At 44.0% G+C, this 18,023-nt stretch overlaps 1 protein-coding gene across 7 annotated transcripts in view; it reads left to right on the top strand.

Moving 5' to 3' along the window:
• The window catches only part of FCHSD2 (FCH and double SH3 domains 2), a 141,023-nt gene that overhangs the window by 50,989 nt on the left and 72,011 nt on the right, over window positions 1-18,023 (top strand). For all 7 annotated transcript variants that reach the window (XM_083609745.1, XM_083609744.1, XM_083609748.1 and 4 more), the window contains exons 4-5: window positions 11,500-11,576; window positions 14,171-14,315. In XM_083609745.1, coding sequence (XP_083465871.1) covers window positions 11,500-11,576; window positions 14,171-14,315 — 222 coding nt within the window. The remainder of the gene's footprint in view (window positions 1-11,499; window positions 11,577-14,170; window positions 14,316-18,023) is intronic.

Here is an 18,023-nt window from a genome sequence, read left to right as displayed (position 1 = left end):
ATGATTTGCAAGAATGAACTGGAGGACATTGACAGGATGATGCCTCTCTCTGGATCTGACAGGTATGGTCTTCAGAGACTTCTGCATCCTAAGGGAAGGAGTTGTCCCACCTTCTAGATCTGATCTGCCTCTGTCTACAATAGACTGAGTATTTTATTGCTGTGGCTTAGTTTGGCCACTGTGCGCAGGACTTAGGTTAGTGTGGATTCTGTTAGAATTCTGAAGCAAGAATATTACTGTTCTTCATTAAATTTATGTATCGTCCTTCATCCGAAGATCATGTCTGGTACTAGAAGGAAGAACAGAAGTACATTCAGAACATAAGAACACAGAGACTGGGATGAAAGGATGACCAGCAAACATCAGCCAAGCAAGAGGACAGACAGAAAAGAAAGCTAGGAAAGTCGGTGTTAAAAAGAAATGTAAAATACCATGCTGATGAAAAACAGAAGCTAAGGGTTCCTTTCACAGGCTAGCAGCAAGTCTTCTCTGAAGGCAAAAGTGGTTGAGCCATCTAAGGGGTGGGAGCTCAGCTGAATAGGATGGAAGAAGGCATGATTCAATATTCTCAACAAAGTCTCACCACAGCTCAGTCCCCTGATCCTGACACATCCTTCTAGGAAACTGCACTTAATCTTTTCCCCTTTTTTGGTAGTAGTTTTCATTTAATTTAAACTAGAATTTAATTTAAGACAGAATAGACTTCCATTCTCATCTGGGTGGGCATTCTGAGGTGCCTGGAGGAAGGGTGAATTCTGAGGCAGTTGAAAAGTGTGGAAAAGTAAAGGCACTGATGACTTGATAAGGGATTAATACTCAATGTGTGTCATGTTCCGTGTCTGGCCTCAGTTTCCCATCTGGCCAGAAGATGTGGCTTTACCAGAGTCCTTAGATGTGGAGGGCGCCCCCTGATGTGTTCCTTGCCCTTACACACTAAGAGACAGTGACTGCAAAATTGGGCAATGGCCCTTAGCTGGAGTGGGATTAACTGCAGGTCCAGACTAGCCAGCTTTCAGAAGACAACAGCTCTCTTTGGGGAGTTCTAGCCAACACCTGCCACAGTTACCTTTGTATCTATTACCTTTCCTGTTGTGATCTGGCATAGTCTATTTTCACTTTGCGCCATGTCACTCTTATCAATGAAAGGACACTAGACAATGCTGATCGGATTGCCTCCATGTGTATGCTTGCTGACACTCTCAAAGAAACCCTACAAGATTACAGAGGCCAGAATTACCCTTGCAGAAGCCATGCTGTTTCTGCCTTGGCAAGGCACATTCTTCCATTTGCTTCCTGCGTCTATCCTTAATCGTGCTTTCCACCCATTTTCCTGGAGCAGACATTAAGATAGCCAGCTGGTAGTTTCTTGGATCCCCTCTGGGTCCCTTTTCCAGAAGGCTATCACAATGCCCTCTTTTCAGTTCCCTGGTCCAGAGGCTGATCTTAAAGGCGAGTTACTTTCCCCTCATTTCCTTATTTTCACATTTTAGGACTTTGAGAACTCTAACCCAGACTCAGGTTTTAATTTGCCAGCAAAGCCTAGAACTTCATCTCTTGCCACCACTCCTTGCCTCAGTTCTGCAATACTTTCCTTCCTGAGAAAGTTAGTTCAATGCCAGGAGTACAGTGGTACCTCGGGTTACATACGCTTCAGGTTACAGACGCTTCAGGTTACACAATCTGCTAACCCAGAAATAGTGCTTCAGGTTAAGAACTTTGCTTCAGGATAAGAACAGAAATCGGGCTCCGGTGGCGCAGCAGCAGCAGCAGGAGGCCCCATTAGCTAAAGTGGTGCTTCAGGTTAAGAACAGTTTCAGGTTAAGAACAGACCTCCGGAACGAATTAATTTCTTTACCTGAGGTACCAATGTATTATTGTTGATGAGAGGCTGTGTCTAAGACAGTGGTTCACCTAAAGTCACTCTCTGTTCATGGTTGAGGTGCTAGTTCAGGGGTCAGCAAACTTTTTCAGCAGGGGACCTATCCACTGTCCCTCAGACCTTGTGGGGGGCCGGACTATATTTGGGGGGGGTGAGAAGAAGAACAAATTCCTATGCCCCACAAATAACCCAGAGATGCATTTTAAATAAAAGCACACATTCTACTCATGTAAAAACATGCTGATTCCCAGACCGTCTGCAGGCGATTGGGCCGGATCCGGCCTCCAGGCCTTAGTTGGCCTACCCATGTGCTAGATGAACCAGGGACTTAGTAGCATGTGTCTCCGTTGCTACGCTAAACCTGTTCTGGGAGAATGTGGCCCCACATGCATGCAGCACATAGGGATCAGAGCTCCCCTGGACCAGCCAAGGATACTGTTAACCAAACCAAGAAATAACCATTAATTTGGCTAGCTTGTATGTACTGTGTGATACAGCAAAGTGTTCAGCATTTAATGATAGGTATTTATCACTGGACTTTGGAACAGCACACAGAGTTACAGCAATGCTCTCATTTAATACAATGCAAAGAGAAGACAAAGCAAAAAATATTCCACCCACTTTTATATTTGTTTAGGGCTATTATGGAAGCAGTGTGTTGCAGAAAAGGATATCCGGGAAAGAAGTATGGAGGGGAAAATCTTCTTTATTTTGCAGTGTAGATGTTATGTGAGAGATCTGGAGCACTTTATAATAAAACTTTAAAAGGTTTCCCTGTGGAAAGGCGCAAGGCCAAATGTATCAGATTTATAATAGTTGACAGCATGGCTATTTTCCAAGTCTTGTTCAATGACCTTCCCACTGCCCCCCTGGAGAGGGGCTTGTTTTCCTCACACTACCATCAAAGCTAACTCCCCCCCTTCATATTCTTTAATAAAAGGAATAATTGCATTTGGAACCACAGCGTGGTTCACCTGTTCCATTTTCATAACCCATATTTGGACTTGTTTGCATTTTTAAAAGAACTGCCCGTAATGCGATCAACTGATTAAGACAATCAACATGGCTGGATTGGGTAGTGCAACAGTACAACTCTCTCACCAGTTCTGCCCTTGGCATTCACAAACTAAGAGTGGCTCCATGTCTTAGCATCCCTTTTGAACCCAGGTGCAACTATGAATGGACTTGCTTGAAAGGTGGTGGACTCTCCTTCCCTGAAGGTCTTTAAACAGAGCTTGGGTGGCCATTTCCCAGGGATTCTTTAGCTGTGATTCTCGCATCTGCAAGGGGTTGGACTAAATGGCCTCTGGGCTTCATTCCAGCTCTACCGTTCTCTATGTGCGCATCAAACAAAAGGCCCAGCCCGTGAACTTCTTAAGTGGGACCATTGGAGCTCCAGTCCGTTTCCGTGCAGCTTCCACCACCATCTCGTAACCCTTTCCTTTTAGAATCATAGAATCACAGAGTTGGAAGAGACCACAAGGGCCATCGAGTCCAACCCCCTGCCAAGCAGGAAACACCATCAGAGCACTCCTGACATATGGTTGTCAAGCCTCTGCTTAAAGACCTCCAAAGAAGGAGACTCCACCACACTCCTTGGCAGCAAATTCCACTGTCGAACAGCTCTTACTGTCAGGAAGTTCTTCCTAATGTTTAGGTGGAATCTTCTTTCTTTTTATTACCTGCCTTGGTCCTACTTGCAGAGAAATGGCGGGGAGCCTGGGAAGATAAGCTTGAAATCATAATAGGCTGTGACAGGAGGGCTTCCCTTTGCAACAGCAGGTATGGCTGGAACCTCTGTCGGAGAACTCCAGGGTCCAGACTTGAGAGGCTCTCTTGCTTAAGAGTTTGGCTGTACAGTAAGCCTGTTCCTGGAAGTAGCAGGGCATTGAATGGAGCAAAGCCGCCAGTCTGGTGATCCTACTGGTTCAAGCACACTGCCCCAACCCCATCTAATTAAACAGCTCTGTCAGGGGCAGGGGCCTCAGCATACAAGACACCTCTAGTTCTTGCACTGCCCCACTTCACTGAGGATTGCATGATGGAGTTCACCTGCGTGCAAATTTACTTTCAGCAGAAAGCTAAGAGTCCTGGCATAACCTTTGCCTTCAGTCCTTGTTAGTGATGCATTCTCACAGCCGTGCAGCTACATGCAAAGGAATACGCAGTTAAACACCAGTGCTTTGCTTTTTGTGGACACGGGTGGTGCTGTGGGTTAAACCACAGAGCCTGGGACTTGCTGATCAGAAGGTCGGCGGTTCGAATCCCCACAACAGGGTGAGCTCCCGTTGCTCGGTCCCTGCTCCTGCCAACCTAGCAGTTCGAAAGCACATCAAAGTGCAAGTAGATCAATAGGTACCGCTCCGGTGGGAAGGTAAACGGCGTTTCCGTGCGCTGCTCTGGTTCGCCAGAAGCGGCTTAGTCATGCTGGCCACATGACCCGGAAGCTGTACGCCGGCTCCCTCGGCCAATAAAGCGAGATGAGCGCCGCAACCCCAGAATCGGTCACGACTGGACCTAATGGTCAGGGGTCCCTTTACCTTTACCTAAAGTTTGTTGTTGTTATTTCATTTTATAATGTATATAAATCAGAGAGAACACTTATGAAGCAGCAGTGCTTGACTGTTCGTTTAAAACAATGAAACCTCTAACCAATTGTGCAGATAATTGTATGGGTTTTTTGTGGTGCAGGATTTCATACTGTTGCATTTCATGTTATATCTGTTACTCTATTGCAATAGCATCTGCAGTTATTTGCAAGGTTTTTAAAATATCCATTAGTAAGTCGTAATGGAGGAAACAGTATTGCACTGTGTGTGGAGAGAGAGAAAACATTTCTTGAAGTTTTATCTTGGAATGTAGAATATTGTTACTTCTATAGAAAGAAGGCATTGAAAGAAGCATCTTTCCAGCATTTGCAAAGTGGTGATGGATTTGAAATTCACATTTATCTAATGGACATCAGCCCATAATTTTGTGATAGGCAGCTTTATAAAATAGCCCCTTAAAAGAAAAAATAGTTAAGACTTTGAAGAATAACTACAAAATTATGTAGTGGCTATACATATACATGGGACCCGGGTGGCGCTGTGGGTAAAACCTCAGTGCCTAGGACTTGCCGATCGTATGGTCGGCGGTTCGAATCCCCGCGGCGGGGTGCGCTCCCGTCATTCGGTCCCAGCGCCTGCCAACCTAGCAGTTCGAAAGCACCCTCAAGTGCAAGTAGATAAATAGGGACCGCTTACCAGCGGGAAGGTAAACGGCGTTCCGTGTGCTGCGCTGGCTCGCCAGATGCAGCTTGTCACGCTGGCCACATGACCCGGAAGTGTCTGCGGACAGCGCTGGCTCCCAGCCTATAGAGTGAGATGAGCGCACAACCCTAGAGTCTGGCAAGACTGGCCCGTACGGGCAGGGGTACCTTTACCTTTACCTTTATACATATACACTCAACTAGAACTAGAACATTTTTACAAAATGCATTAAGCTGGATTTGGAAGAGTGACTGCTAACCAGCAATTTGGTTGTGCTTATTACATCAGAATTGCTAGCTGTAAATTGGATAATATTCAGTAAGCATCTCTTTCTCTTCATGATCTGTTTGCAGTTCTCATATTTTGGGATGATGTGCACCCAGAGCACATATTGGAGCTTTCTATGGAATGTTGACATTTAAAAGTTGTTTTATGGTTTGTAATCTGTAGAATAAATGAATTGTATGTTTTTAATCGGTTGTGAGTTGCCTTGGAAGGATTTAGTCCTAGAAAGGAAAAGACAATAAATTAAAGATATACTTTTAAAACTTGCCTAGAGAGTTTTGGGGAAAGCTTGTTGTTGTTTAGTCGTTTAGTCATGTCCTACTCTTCATGACCCCATAGACCAGAGCACGCCAGGCACTCCTGTCTTCCACTGTCTCCCGCAGTTTGGTCAAACTCATGCTGGTAGCTTCAAGAACACTGTCCCACCATCTCGTCCTCTGTCGTCCCCTTCTCCTTGTGCCCTCCATCTTTCCCAACATCAGTCTTTTCCGGGGAGTCTTCTCTTCTCATGAGGTAGCCAAAGTATTGGAGTCTCAGCTTCAGGATCTGTCCTTCCAGTGAGCACTCAGGGCTGATTTCCTTCAGAATGGATCGGTTTGATCTTCTTGCAGTCCATGGGACTCTCCAGAGTCTCCTCCAGCACCATAATTCAAAAGCATCCATTCTTCGGCAATCAGCCTTCTTTATGGTCCAGCTCTCACTTCCATACATCACTACTGGGAAAACCATAGCTTTAACTATACGGACCTTTGTTGGCAAGGTGATGTCTCTGCTTTTTAAGATTCTGTCTAGGTTTGTCATTGCTTTTCTCCCAAGAAGCAGGCGTCTTTTAATTTCGTGGCTGCTGTCACGAAAGCTTTTTGGGGAAAGCTTAGGGTAGAATATTGCCAGTGCCTTGCATTTGCCCTTGAAAGTGTTCACTATAGCTCTGACCTGATGCTCACTTCTTTGAACAATTTGACCACCATATAATTCAAGATTGTCAGTTGACTGAAGCAGGCAGCCTGGTCTATTTCTGTGCCTTTTAACAGCAGCCTGTTCTGTGAAAAGCACCAGGTGAATCTTTTAATGGCATTATTATCAACTAATAACTTCAGCTAAAGGCACAAGAGCAGACGCCTGGCCAAAAGTTGGCAAGGTTTGCTTTTACGCATTCTCCCTCTCGAATTGTATCAGGTTTTCTTTAATTCTGGGGAATGGGAAATTTTCGTGGATAAGGTTTAACTATTTGAAACATTAAATAGTTCGGAACTGTTTCCCATTTTGCCAGAGCATGCAAATGCAAGGAGGAAAACCAGAAAAATATGGGTGTTGGTGCTACAGGAGAACAACAGTAAAAACCAATATGGCCATGCTCTTTTGTATTCTGCAGTGGGGTTAAGTGATCCCTGAATATACTTTAAAGATGACCTTTTAATATCCTGGGTATGGAGCCCTTAACTGATGCAGCAGTTACTTCTGCATGTGATAAAATTGCTAAGTGCACTGAAGCAGCTAGGCTGGGGCAGAGCATTCTGCAATTTAAATTCCAGTCAGAGGATGGCTTGGTTGCGTCGAACAAAATGCATTATCTGGACCAGATAATTTTTCCTTAACAGTGGGGAAAGTTCATCACTACTTTCTCATCTTCTCTCAGATTAGCCTTATTAGGCTGTAAAGGTGGAATATAAAAGCACGGGCTAGAAAGGGGAGAGCTCACTAATTGCATAGGAGGATATTTTCAGAGGAGCTGGCCTTTGGTACTCGTAACTTTCTGCTTGACAGATCCATTGATCTTCAGCTTCCTCTCCCTCTTCCCTTTGTAATGGTATATTATGTGAAAGTTTAAGAATAATATCAGAGTACTATGCATAGAGAGGAGCAAATATATTTTCTTATGACTGGTACAGAGGAGACCATGATTTCTTCTGCTGTGAGTTTATAAAACCTTTACCTGCTCATTGAAAAGAAAAAAAGGTGGGGCAAGATAAGAAATAAAAAGCTGAGTTAAAACACATGCACATGATTTGTGCGCGCACAGTCCATTTGCCTATGTGGACATCACTCCCTGCTCCCAAGCCCGGAAACCGAGTGGAGAGGGTGAGAGAGGGAAAGGAGCTGGGGAGCATGTGAATGCAGTGAAGGGGCAATCCATCAACTGGGGGAGGGCTGGCTGGCACCCTAAAATATTTTATTGGGGGCCCAAGAGCCCTAGGCCTCTAGGAGTTGGTTTCCTTGCCCACGATGGCTTCCAAAGAGCTGCGGAAGAGCCCTAGCCCAAGCAGAGAGGCTGCAACTGCAGAAATTATCCCTGGAGTCAGGTCTAAAGAGGGAGTATGGTGGGGGGAACCAAAGAGTTAAAGGATGAAAAAAAATCCTCTTTATCGTTCCATTTTTCCTTTCCATTTTTCAAAGGCTTTTCGCAGGCCTCATCCTGTTAATTATATATTCATGTGAGTATCTAAATGCAAACGATGTGGCTGCTTGCTACTCTGCCAATACAATTTCTCCATTTGCTTTGTTCAGCAATCTAGGAATTGCCTTGCAGGCAAGCAAGCAAGCAAGCAAGCCATGGACTTGTTTCTCCAAAGCTTGTTTAGTTTTGCCAACATCTGCAGTTAGGTAGCCAAGCACACCATGGTTAAGCGAGGCTTCTAGGTTCATAATAATAATAATAATAATAATAATAATAATAATAATAAAATTTATTTGTATCCCTCCCTCGCCAGCCAAAGCCGGGCTCAGAGCGGCTAACAACAGTAAAATGATAAAACATTCTAAAATCATTTCATTATAAAATTAATTCAAATCAAATTAATGGCAACCATTGGGCTAGAGTTCTGTGAGGATTGCCAAAGGAGGGAGCCAGGCTGTGCCTTGGCCAAAGGCCTGGTGGAACAGCTCTGTCTTGCAGGCCCTGCGGAAAGATGTCAAGTCCCTCAGCGCCCTAGTCTCTTGTGACAGAGCATTCCACCAGATCGGAGCCACAGCCGAAAAAGCCCTGGCTCTGGTTGAGGCCAGCCTAACTCTCTGTGGCCCGGGACCTCCAAGGTGTTTTTATTTCAAGACCGTAAGTTCCTCTGTGGGACATACCAGGAGAGGCGGTCCCATAGGTATGAGGGTCCTAGGCCGTATAGGGCTTTGAAGGTTAAAACCAGCACCTTAAACCTGATCCTGTACTCCACCGGGAGCCAGTGCAGCTGGTATAGCACCGGGTGAATGTGATCTCGCAGCCAGGACCCCGTAAGGAGTCTCGCCGCAGCATTCTGCACCCGCTGGAGTTTCTGGGTTAGTCTCAAGGGCAGCCCCACGTAGAGCGAGTTACAATAATCCAGTCTGGAGGTGACCGTCGCGAGGATCACAGTGGCTAGGTCAGGGCGAGAGAGGTAAGGAGACAACTGCTTAGCTTGGCGAAGATGAAAAAATGCCGCCTTTGTTATACATTAATGCCAAACCATAGTTGGAACATGCCATGGTTCAAAAGCCAACGGTAAACAGTGGCTTCACATCATGGTTTATTTCCAGAAGAGAAACCAGGATTAGTTTGTAGGGCTTGATTTGGACATTCAAACAAACCACACCACATTTTGGCTAAATAGACCAGTGGCTTAGTGTTACGTGCGAACCACGCCTGTGTGAAATGCTGATCATAATTTAGGCTGGTGCGGCTGACGAATATGACACAGTACATATTCTCCATGCTCTTCACAGCATTTGTGGGGATGAAGGGTATTCTTGTCAGGACCGTGATGAGGAGGAAAGGGTTAAATCTACATGTTGCATTCGAAATGCAGGGCAGTGTCCAGCACAAATTATTTAAGATTCTAAAAACGACCAATTAACATACTCAGCCATATATCATGCATGACATATATCTATGAAAATTACCTTCCATTGTGTATTATGTGACCAAACCCTCAGATTGAAATATTAGGGAGTCCAGGGGTTAGGCAACAGTACCTTTTAATTTCTACATAGGAATTTTTTAAAAACCCACCCCAGATTTTTTAGCCCGAATCTTTACAGTTGGACTAATTGTCATATGTACAATAATGGGATTTTGCCTTCATTTAAATATTGCAACCACGACTGTTTGAATTAAAAGGTTGCCAAGTGACCCACAAGCAAGTACTGAGCGCACTCCTAAGCCTCGTGCGCTATGTAACTGTGCCAAAGGTTAAACTATTGGTAGATTTCCCAGTTGGAGCCAAACAGTGATGGTCTTTGTCTTGGGGACCTTTTGAGAGGAGAAGCAGCAAGTGTCCTTGAGAACAGAACAAGGAGGACCTTATATTATACGCTTTCTGCAAATACAAACCCACTGTACTAGTCTTCACTGGAAAAGAGATGCTTTTGCTGCCATTTATGGCTACGTATGTGAGATCCCACCCACCAACCCCAAAAATGTGCAGGCCTTTTGACAATTTGGGTGAACGACAGAATTTTTATCTAGGTTCAGTAGTGCAGAGTATTAGCTGGGTATTGGTAAAATCACAATATGTTCTTTTCAACTCTATTGCAAGAGATCATGACTGGTCTCGCAATACTTCAGTTGCGTTCGTGTCCACAGTAGTTGTGATAGTAATTTTCTGGGGTCTCCCACATCTAGGCCCCTTGGTCTTTCTGTTGTACCGTATTGGCTTCATGTCATCTTCCCAATTCCTTGACAACATTCCCGCAAACCACTAAAAAAATTGGTCAAACAACCATGGCACAAACAGAGTTGTGGAGGGGAATGTATATAAAAAATCCAGAATTCCTTATTACAGTAAAATAAACACTATATTTACAAACAACCCAGTAATAAATCCTTATTAGGCCAGTCCTGTACAGTATATTTTAATGTAAGTCAAATACGTTTCAACAGAAGGTCTTCAATAGTCGCCTAATATAACATCAGAAAAACTAAACAAAACTGGTTTTTAAAGGAACTTAAGGTCAGAATAAGCAACCATGCATAAAAAAACCAGGATATCAATATTCACCACTGAAGAGTCAAAGAAGGGGGAAGTAAAGCATTTACTTCAAATTTCCATTATAAGCAGCCTTCCTGAATAAACTGAAAAATGTCAACAATCACTCATTAAATTAATTTTAAAATCTGCATTCACAAATCCAAAGCCACAAAAATGAATCTCCACAAAACTTATTGAAGTGTTATTTATGGATACAATCTTTTACAGGCCAATTATTATAACCTACAACCAAATTTAACTTCATTCAAGCCTTGAGTGTATACGTGAAACCTTTTCCTGCTTCAACCATAAGTACTTTATATAAAGGCTGTGTTACCTAATAGCCATTCACTACCTTAAAAGGCATAAAGGATTTCACATATAATTCTTTTATTGAAATAGCTGGATTTCTTTTACACAGATCACTAGTAGTAATAAAATAGTGTTAAATACACAGCTAAAACTGCCACTGATGCTCTTCAGGAAAATCTCTCTGCAAGGTTACCAGCTTCATTGAAATTGATAGCAAAAAGTAGTCTTTGGGGTGACAGGCATAAACACAAGCCACTTTGGGGCAATAGGCTTTCTGTGAAACAAATGCAGCAACTCAAGCTTTCATTCTACCAGTATTTAACTCCTGTCGTGAATGTGCGCCGTGAAACATCTTAGTAGCCATCACTGCTGTGATCCATGAGGGGATGCTATGCAATTCTTTGAGAGTGTAGATGGGTTTTGGGTTGCTGGCCCTGTTGGGAATTCAAATACAGTGGTACCTCGGGTTACATATGCTTCAGGTTACATACGCTTCAGGTTACAGACTCCGCTAACCCAGAAATAGTGCTTCAGGTTAAGAACTTTGCTTCAGGATGAGAACAGAAATCGTGCTCCGGCAGCACGGCAGCAGCAGGAAGCCCCATTAGCTAAAGTGGTGCTTCAGGTTAAGAACAGTTTCAGGTTAAGAACGGACCTCCAGAACGAATTAAGGACTTAACCCGAGGTACCACTGTAGAGGGAATTCAACACCTCCTGAGAAACCACATTTAATATTTTTGAGACATGCCAATAATCCAAATTCATTTGTAAATAATATTCTCTCTCTCTCTCTCTCTCTCTCTCTCTCTCTCTCTCTCTCTCTCTCTCTCTTAAACAGGGCATTCAGAAATTGGCTAGTCAGTACTTAAAGAAAGAGTGGCCTGGAATAAAAGCTGATGATCGACATGACTTCAGGTAATTTCAGCAAGTTCACTTGCGTTGCTGACGGCATTCCGTGCATAAGGTCAAATGCTCTTTATTTTCTTACAGATACTCTATATGGACTTGGATCCCAACTTGGTTTCTGTGGGTAGGAGCCATCCCCAGAGCAGAATTCTGGAGCAAATGATGCCCCTGCTGGTGGAAGCAGGGGCAACTTTCACTAATCCCCCCTTCCCTCTGCAACACTTGCATCCTCTGAAAACCTGCTCCAGATTTTGGTGACCCTCCAGAATAGTGGGAGGAGCTGTGGCGTGGGGCAGGAATTGAAGAACTTCTCTCCCACCCCATCCCCACTCTGTCAGCAAAGTCTCTGCTGGATCAAAACCTTTTGTGCATTGAATGAGCCCTTTGTCGGAGGCTAAATTTGAATTGAAGCTATTGAAATTATGAAGCTCATAAAGTTCTGGGCCTAATTCAAAGTGCTGGTTTGGGCCCAGAAATCCTTAAATGGCTCAGGGCTGCAATACCTCAAGGGCTGCTTCTCCTCATATGAACCGACCTGGACTCTGCGATCATCATCTGAGGCTCTTTCTTGAGGGCTCTCGGAGAAGTCCAGAGGGCAGCAAAACGAGAATGGGCCTTTTCTGTGTTGGGTCCCTGCTTGTGGAATGCTCTTCCCCCCCCCCCAGGGGCTCACTTGGCACCTTTGTTATATATCTTTAGGTGCCAGGCAAAAACATTCTTCTCCTAGGCCTTTGGCTAATTTAACAGTCCGGGGCCTTTTAAATTAGGAGGGTATTGTTTTGTTGGTTCCTATGTTATGTGCAGGACGCGGGTGGCGCTGTGGGTTAAACCACAGAGCCAAGGACTTGCTGATCAGAAGGTCGGCGGTTCGAATCCCCACAACAGGGTGAGCTCCCGTTGCTCGGTCCCTGCTCCTGCCTACCTAGCAGATCGAAAGCACATCAAAGTGCAAGTAGATAAATAGGTACCGCTCCACTGGGAAGGTAAACGGCGTTTCCGTGCGCTGCTCTGGCTCGCCAGAAGCGGCTTTGTCATGCTGGCCACATGACCCGGAAGCTGTACGCCGGCTCCCTCGGCCAATAAAGCGAGATGAGCGCTGCAACCCCAGAGTCGGCCATGACTGGACCTAATGGTCAGGGGTCCCTTTACCTTTACCTTTACCTTTATGTTATGTGCAGTAGTGCCTCGGGTTACAGAAGCTTCAGGTTACAGACTCCGCTAACCCAGAAATAGTACCTCGGGTTAAGAACTTTGCTTCAGGATGAGAACAGAAATAGTGCTCCGGCAGCACGGCAGCAGCAGGAGGCCCCATTACCTAAAGTGGTGCTTCAGGTTAAGAACAGTTTCAGGTTAAGAATGGACCTCCAGAACGATTTAAGTTCTTAACCCGAGGTACCACTGTATTTTTGTGTTTTTATATTGTAAACTATCCTGTGATCCTCAGATGAATGGCGGTATAAAAAATAAGTATGAGCAAATTTGCATATGCTGTTGCGCTAAATGTGTCTGATTTCCAAATAAACAGTGCCACTTCAAGAAAAAAAATAAAAGAAATAGATGTGGACCAGTAAAGTTTTTGGGATGGTGGATGTGAAAGGGCAGCTTGAATGAAATGCTCCATTATTCTTTTTCACCTTTCTATCCTTATCAGTCCATCTCTCATGAACTTCCTCCATGGAAACAACTTGCAGAAAAGTGGATGTTATCCTAAGTGGATCAAGAGTTTTTCACATAATGCTATATTACCTGGCCCAGGTGTGCAAAGATTACTTAAGGAAATAGGACAGTCATACGATGGTTTGAATTTTACTGTAAAACTTGGAAGTCTCCAATATAATGTTCAAATAGAATACCCCTCTAACTTGCTCATACTGAAATGAATCTGCTATGTTCGGTTCTGGCTGCCACATCTCAAAAATTATATTGCAGAGCTGAAAAGAGTTCAGAAAAGAGCAATCAGAATTATCGTGGGGTTGAAACAACTTCCCTGTAAGGAAAGTTTGCAGCTTTTTAGTACAGGAAAAAAAGGGAAATAAGATGTAGATACAGTAGAGGGTATGTAAAAATAGACATATTTGTCTGTCTCATATTTGTCCAGGAAAAGGCACAGTTGATGCTGTAGCTGAAGCTGGTGATGGGCACTCTTTACCATGAAGGCTCCTGGATCTCATGGGCAGAGATGGTTCCAAAGGGCACTGTCTCCTTCAAAGTGCTGCACACCACACCCTCATGCAAGAATATGCCAACTACCCCCTGTATCCACCTTCTCATTCCTCCCTCACCCTTTCACGGATAAGCCAGGAGGGGCAAGGGTCAAGAGGGCAAGAGTGGGGTGGACAGCCAGAGTCATTTTATCCCCATTGTCAGGCCTCTATAACTGAAACTGATTCCACAGACTCGAGTAAGACACCTCACCAAAGACAGGATTGCGGCAGCATGAAGATGAGCGATTTGTCCTAGCAAGCTTATCACAGCAGGCCTTTGATGGTTCCAACAGCCCATTAACTGGCGCAAGTGATACCAACCTTTTCTCTCTCTCTCTCTCTCTCTCTCTCTCTCTCTCTCTCTCTCTCTCTCTCTCCTTTTTTGTTTTTGTATTTTAGGAGCATGTATCCAGTGTGGAAATCGTTTCTTGAAGGCACAGTGCAAGTGGCTCAATCCAGACTCAATATCTGTGAGAATTACAAGAACCTAATTTCTGAACCTGCCAGGGCAGTCAAGTGTTTTAAAGAACAGCAGCTGAAGAAGGTATTGTCCTAACAGTTCGTCTGATGTTTCAAACGTTTGTGTTCCAGGGTGCAGATTTGGAGAGAGAGGAGTGAGGGGGAGATGTACCCCCACTAAGGTTATTTTGTTAAGTGTGTTTCATCTGAGGCAAAGGGGCTTAGCGATTGAGCCAGATGACCTTGAGGCTTGTCTCAACTCTACCGCTCTTGAGATGATGTACACAGATGCTTTCTGTTGAAGTTAAAACTGAGTTTCTTTTTTTCTGAAGCAACAAAGTACCATCATGTGCCTTGTATTTTAGCTGAAATAGCTGGGGGAGAACAGGCATCACAGCTTGCTTTCTCACTGAAATCAAATACATCCCGTGCCACTGCAAAAAATCTATGAAAAATAAGCATCTTTGGAGGTAGCTTTGAACTTTTCCCAGTTAGACTGGGGTAGGCTTTGAATTTAAGGTGTGGTACCTTTTTAAAATGTTTGAGGAATTATTGAAGGATCTAAGGGTGTAGCGGAAATTGAGATGATTCAGCCACATCCTGTAAAGGCATCCCAGGCAGCTGGCCAGAAAAATCAGTACAGAGGCAACCTTGTGCCTTAATACACAAAGGGGGCTATTTGATTAAAGGAGGCAAATGTTACTTTTCCTCCCCCCCCCCCCTTTCCTCTTTTTTTGAGAAATGATGCAGTAGCTGAAGGGTATAATTTCCTAGCTTTGTAGCAATATATTTCATGTATGGGTACCTGAAACATGTCCAGTGTGAAAGGTACCAATTCATCAGTTTAGATGCTAATCTTCAGCTGGTTTTAAAGTGACATTGTGGCAGTTAATTTTGCATTGAGTAAATGGGTTGCAGGTCAGTGTTAGGATAGAACTTACTGTATTTTCTGGTGTATAAGACTACTTTTTAACCCAGGAAAATCTTCTCAAAAGTCGGGGGTCGTCTTATACGCCGGCTACAGCAGCAGCTCCTGCAGCAACTCCCCACCAAAGGACAAAACGACAGCAAATTAGATCAGAGGACACCAAGCTCTCTAGATGAAGCAGAAATACGCTTGAAAATTGGCCCCAGAAGCCCCCCCAATCACCAGCAATAGAATGACCCTAACCGCTCCCGGTAGTAGACCACATGGTCCAAAATGGCGACCTTGCATTGCCCCAGCAACTAGACACGTGGCCGCTGCCTCAGCCCAAGCAGCCCCCGCAGTAAAAGAAAAGGAAAGGCTCACAACACAGGCAGGGAACCAACAACAGCATTAAGCGCACCCCCGGCCACTGGGAAGTGGAGTGGATTTCTGAGCCAGACTGGAGACTGTTTTTTTAATATTTTTATTTGGTGTGCATTGGAAGAGGGGTAGTCTTATACGACGAGCATATCCCAAACTCTATATTTTAACTGGAAAAGTTGGAGGTCGGCTTATACACCCAGTCGTCTTATACGCCGGAAAATACGATAGTTCAAAACCGTGTGTTGCTAATTTAACTACATCTCACAGGGTAAAACAGCTTTGGGGAAAGGGCAGTGGAGAGGTGACAGGAGAAAACTATATAATCCTTCCCCCAATCCCTGCTTTTCTCCTTCAAATCGCCCCTGAAGCTGCTTCTTGCCTCCGCTCGGTTCTAGATGCATGTGTGGAAGAATAATCATGTCCTGAACTTGTGCACGTGTGTGTAAATGCAGTTGAAAAGCAGCAATTGGGAGAAGCTTATCATCCCTCTTTGTTTCACTTCAAGTCGCATCCTCCCAAATAAGCAGCTGCCTGGGTTTTCTCCAAAAGCATTTGTGTGTTTTAGTCATAAATCTTTTTTTAGTTTTATTTATTTATTAAGGTTCTTATGTTACATCGGTAAACATTATCATATTACAAGGCTTATTATAATATAATTTTCAGCATGTAAACAAAGTTTATATACCTAAAGAAAAAAAAACAAGGACAAAAAACTATTCCAAAATCATATATGCACCAACACTTTGGACTTCCTGTATATTCCTTTTTTACAAATGACTGTACTCTTATTATTGTACATTTCTTTACATTTTATCTAATACATTCCTATATCAATATGTACCCTTGGTCTTATTTCTCAACTCAGTCTCTCTCCAACGTCAATCGAATGCTAGCATAGATAGTGAACCTTTACTGTAGTTTTGAACATATATCTATCCCACTTTCCCATAAATTTTTGTTTTGAATTGCCTCTCAGGCTATTTGTCAACGGCGCCATTTCTGCAAATTCTTGTAGCTTGTTATGCCAATCCGTTATTGTCAGGACTTTTTAGTCCTAAATCTTGGGTGTACTTCTTAAAGAATGCAGCACTTAATTTACATGTGTTGGACAGGTCCGTTTTAAGCACTGTGCGCATCGATATAGAAGTATGAGTTGCCTTAACCAAAGGTTTTTGTATCCCGGCTCACCCTCCCCACTCCTTTCTTTATGCTGGTTGGTTTAAAATATTTACATGCTGCCCTTAATTATCAAATTCCAGGATGGTTTACGGAATGTCTTAAAACAGTGTATATTAAAACAACAACAGGGAACATCACAGTAGAGAAACGAGCGCAATAGAGAAATCTAAAAACAGAAAGATAGGTCTGTAACAGATGTCAAAACACAGCTGAGATGGGCGCTTGTCATACTTCAGGGGGGAAGGAATGCCAAAAGCTGAGTATCAAGGAGGCCTCGGGATGTTCAGATGCAGGTGCCAGAACAACCAGGAGGGTTTGATGTGTAGATCTCAAGGGTACAGGACAAGGTGCTCCATTAGATAAGCAGGCCTCTAGCTAATTAGCACCTTGGCCTGGTGATATACTGGCAGGCACTGTGGTTGTATGCGGACAGGCTTCTGGTAGGCTGCGCCATGTTGTAACCTATCCGCTGAGTTCTGCATTCCCTGCAGTTTCTGGACTACCCTGAAGCAAAACTCCCCAGAGAGCACATTGCAATAGTCAATCTCAAGGTTAATATTGCCACCCTGGTTTGGCAAAGACTGTTACTGGCACATCAGCCGAAGCTGGTAGATAGCTCTCCTAGGCCCTCCTCCTCTTCCGATTTATCAAAAGGCATTCTCATATAAATAGCAGGTCCGAAATTAATTATTGTGCTTGTTCCCTGTATCCGCAACGGTGAGGTCACAAGAAATGGCATCTATTCGTTGCTTCGCTTGCATTCTGCAAATTGGTGTTGTAATTTTTCCAAGAAAGATCAATGAAAATTTGGAGACCATTGTCATAGATCTGGAGAGACTGCAAATGGTAGCTGAATGCCTCTCTTGGAGTTCTAAACGTGACTTAAGCGCACATTTGTGTGTGTGTGTGTGTGTGTGTGTGTGTGTGTGTGTTATGCAGGGAGAGCTGCTGTCCGTAACACACAACATCGCATGCCATGTAGCATCTGTAACACTCAAAAATCAGCACGTCACAAAAACAACTCTTATATGAGAACTTGCCTTGGGAAGATTTATGTTCTGGAGTAAGAGCCATTCTTTGAGGTGAACTTACTGAGAGGCAAGGTAACCTAATCACACATACGCAGGAATCCAAGGTAAACCAATGGCCCATCTCCACAGACGGTGCCCTACCTGGTGCTTCAGGGATGATCTCAAATAATGTTTGATGGAGAAACTCATCCCCCCCCTGTGTGCGGTCCCTGAAAATCGTATTTCTGGCTATTATAGCTGGCGGTGATCAGTAGACCACCTTCTCTTCAGTGCTCTTTAAAAAACCATTTAT

The sequence above is a fragment of the Podarcis filfolensis genome (genome assembly GCF_964270895.1).
Source record: "Podarcis filfolensis genome assembly, chromosome: 4".
Classification (NCBI taxonomy): Eukaryota; Metazoa; Chordata; class Lepidosauria; order Squamata; family Lacertidae; genus Podarcis; species Podarcis filfolensis.
This window is presented reverse-complemented; position numbering and strand designations above follow the sequence as displayed.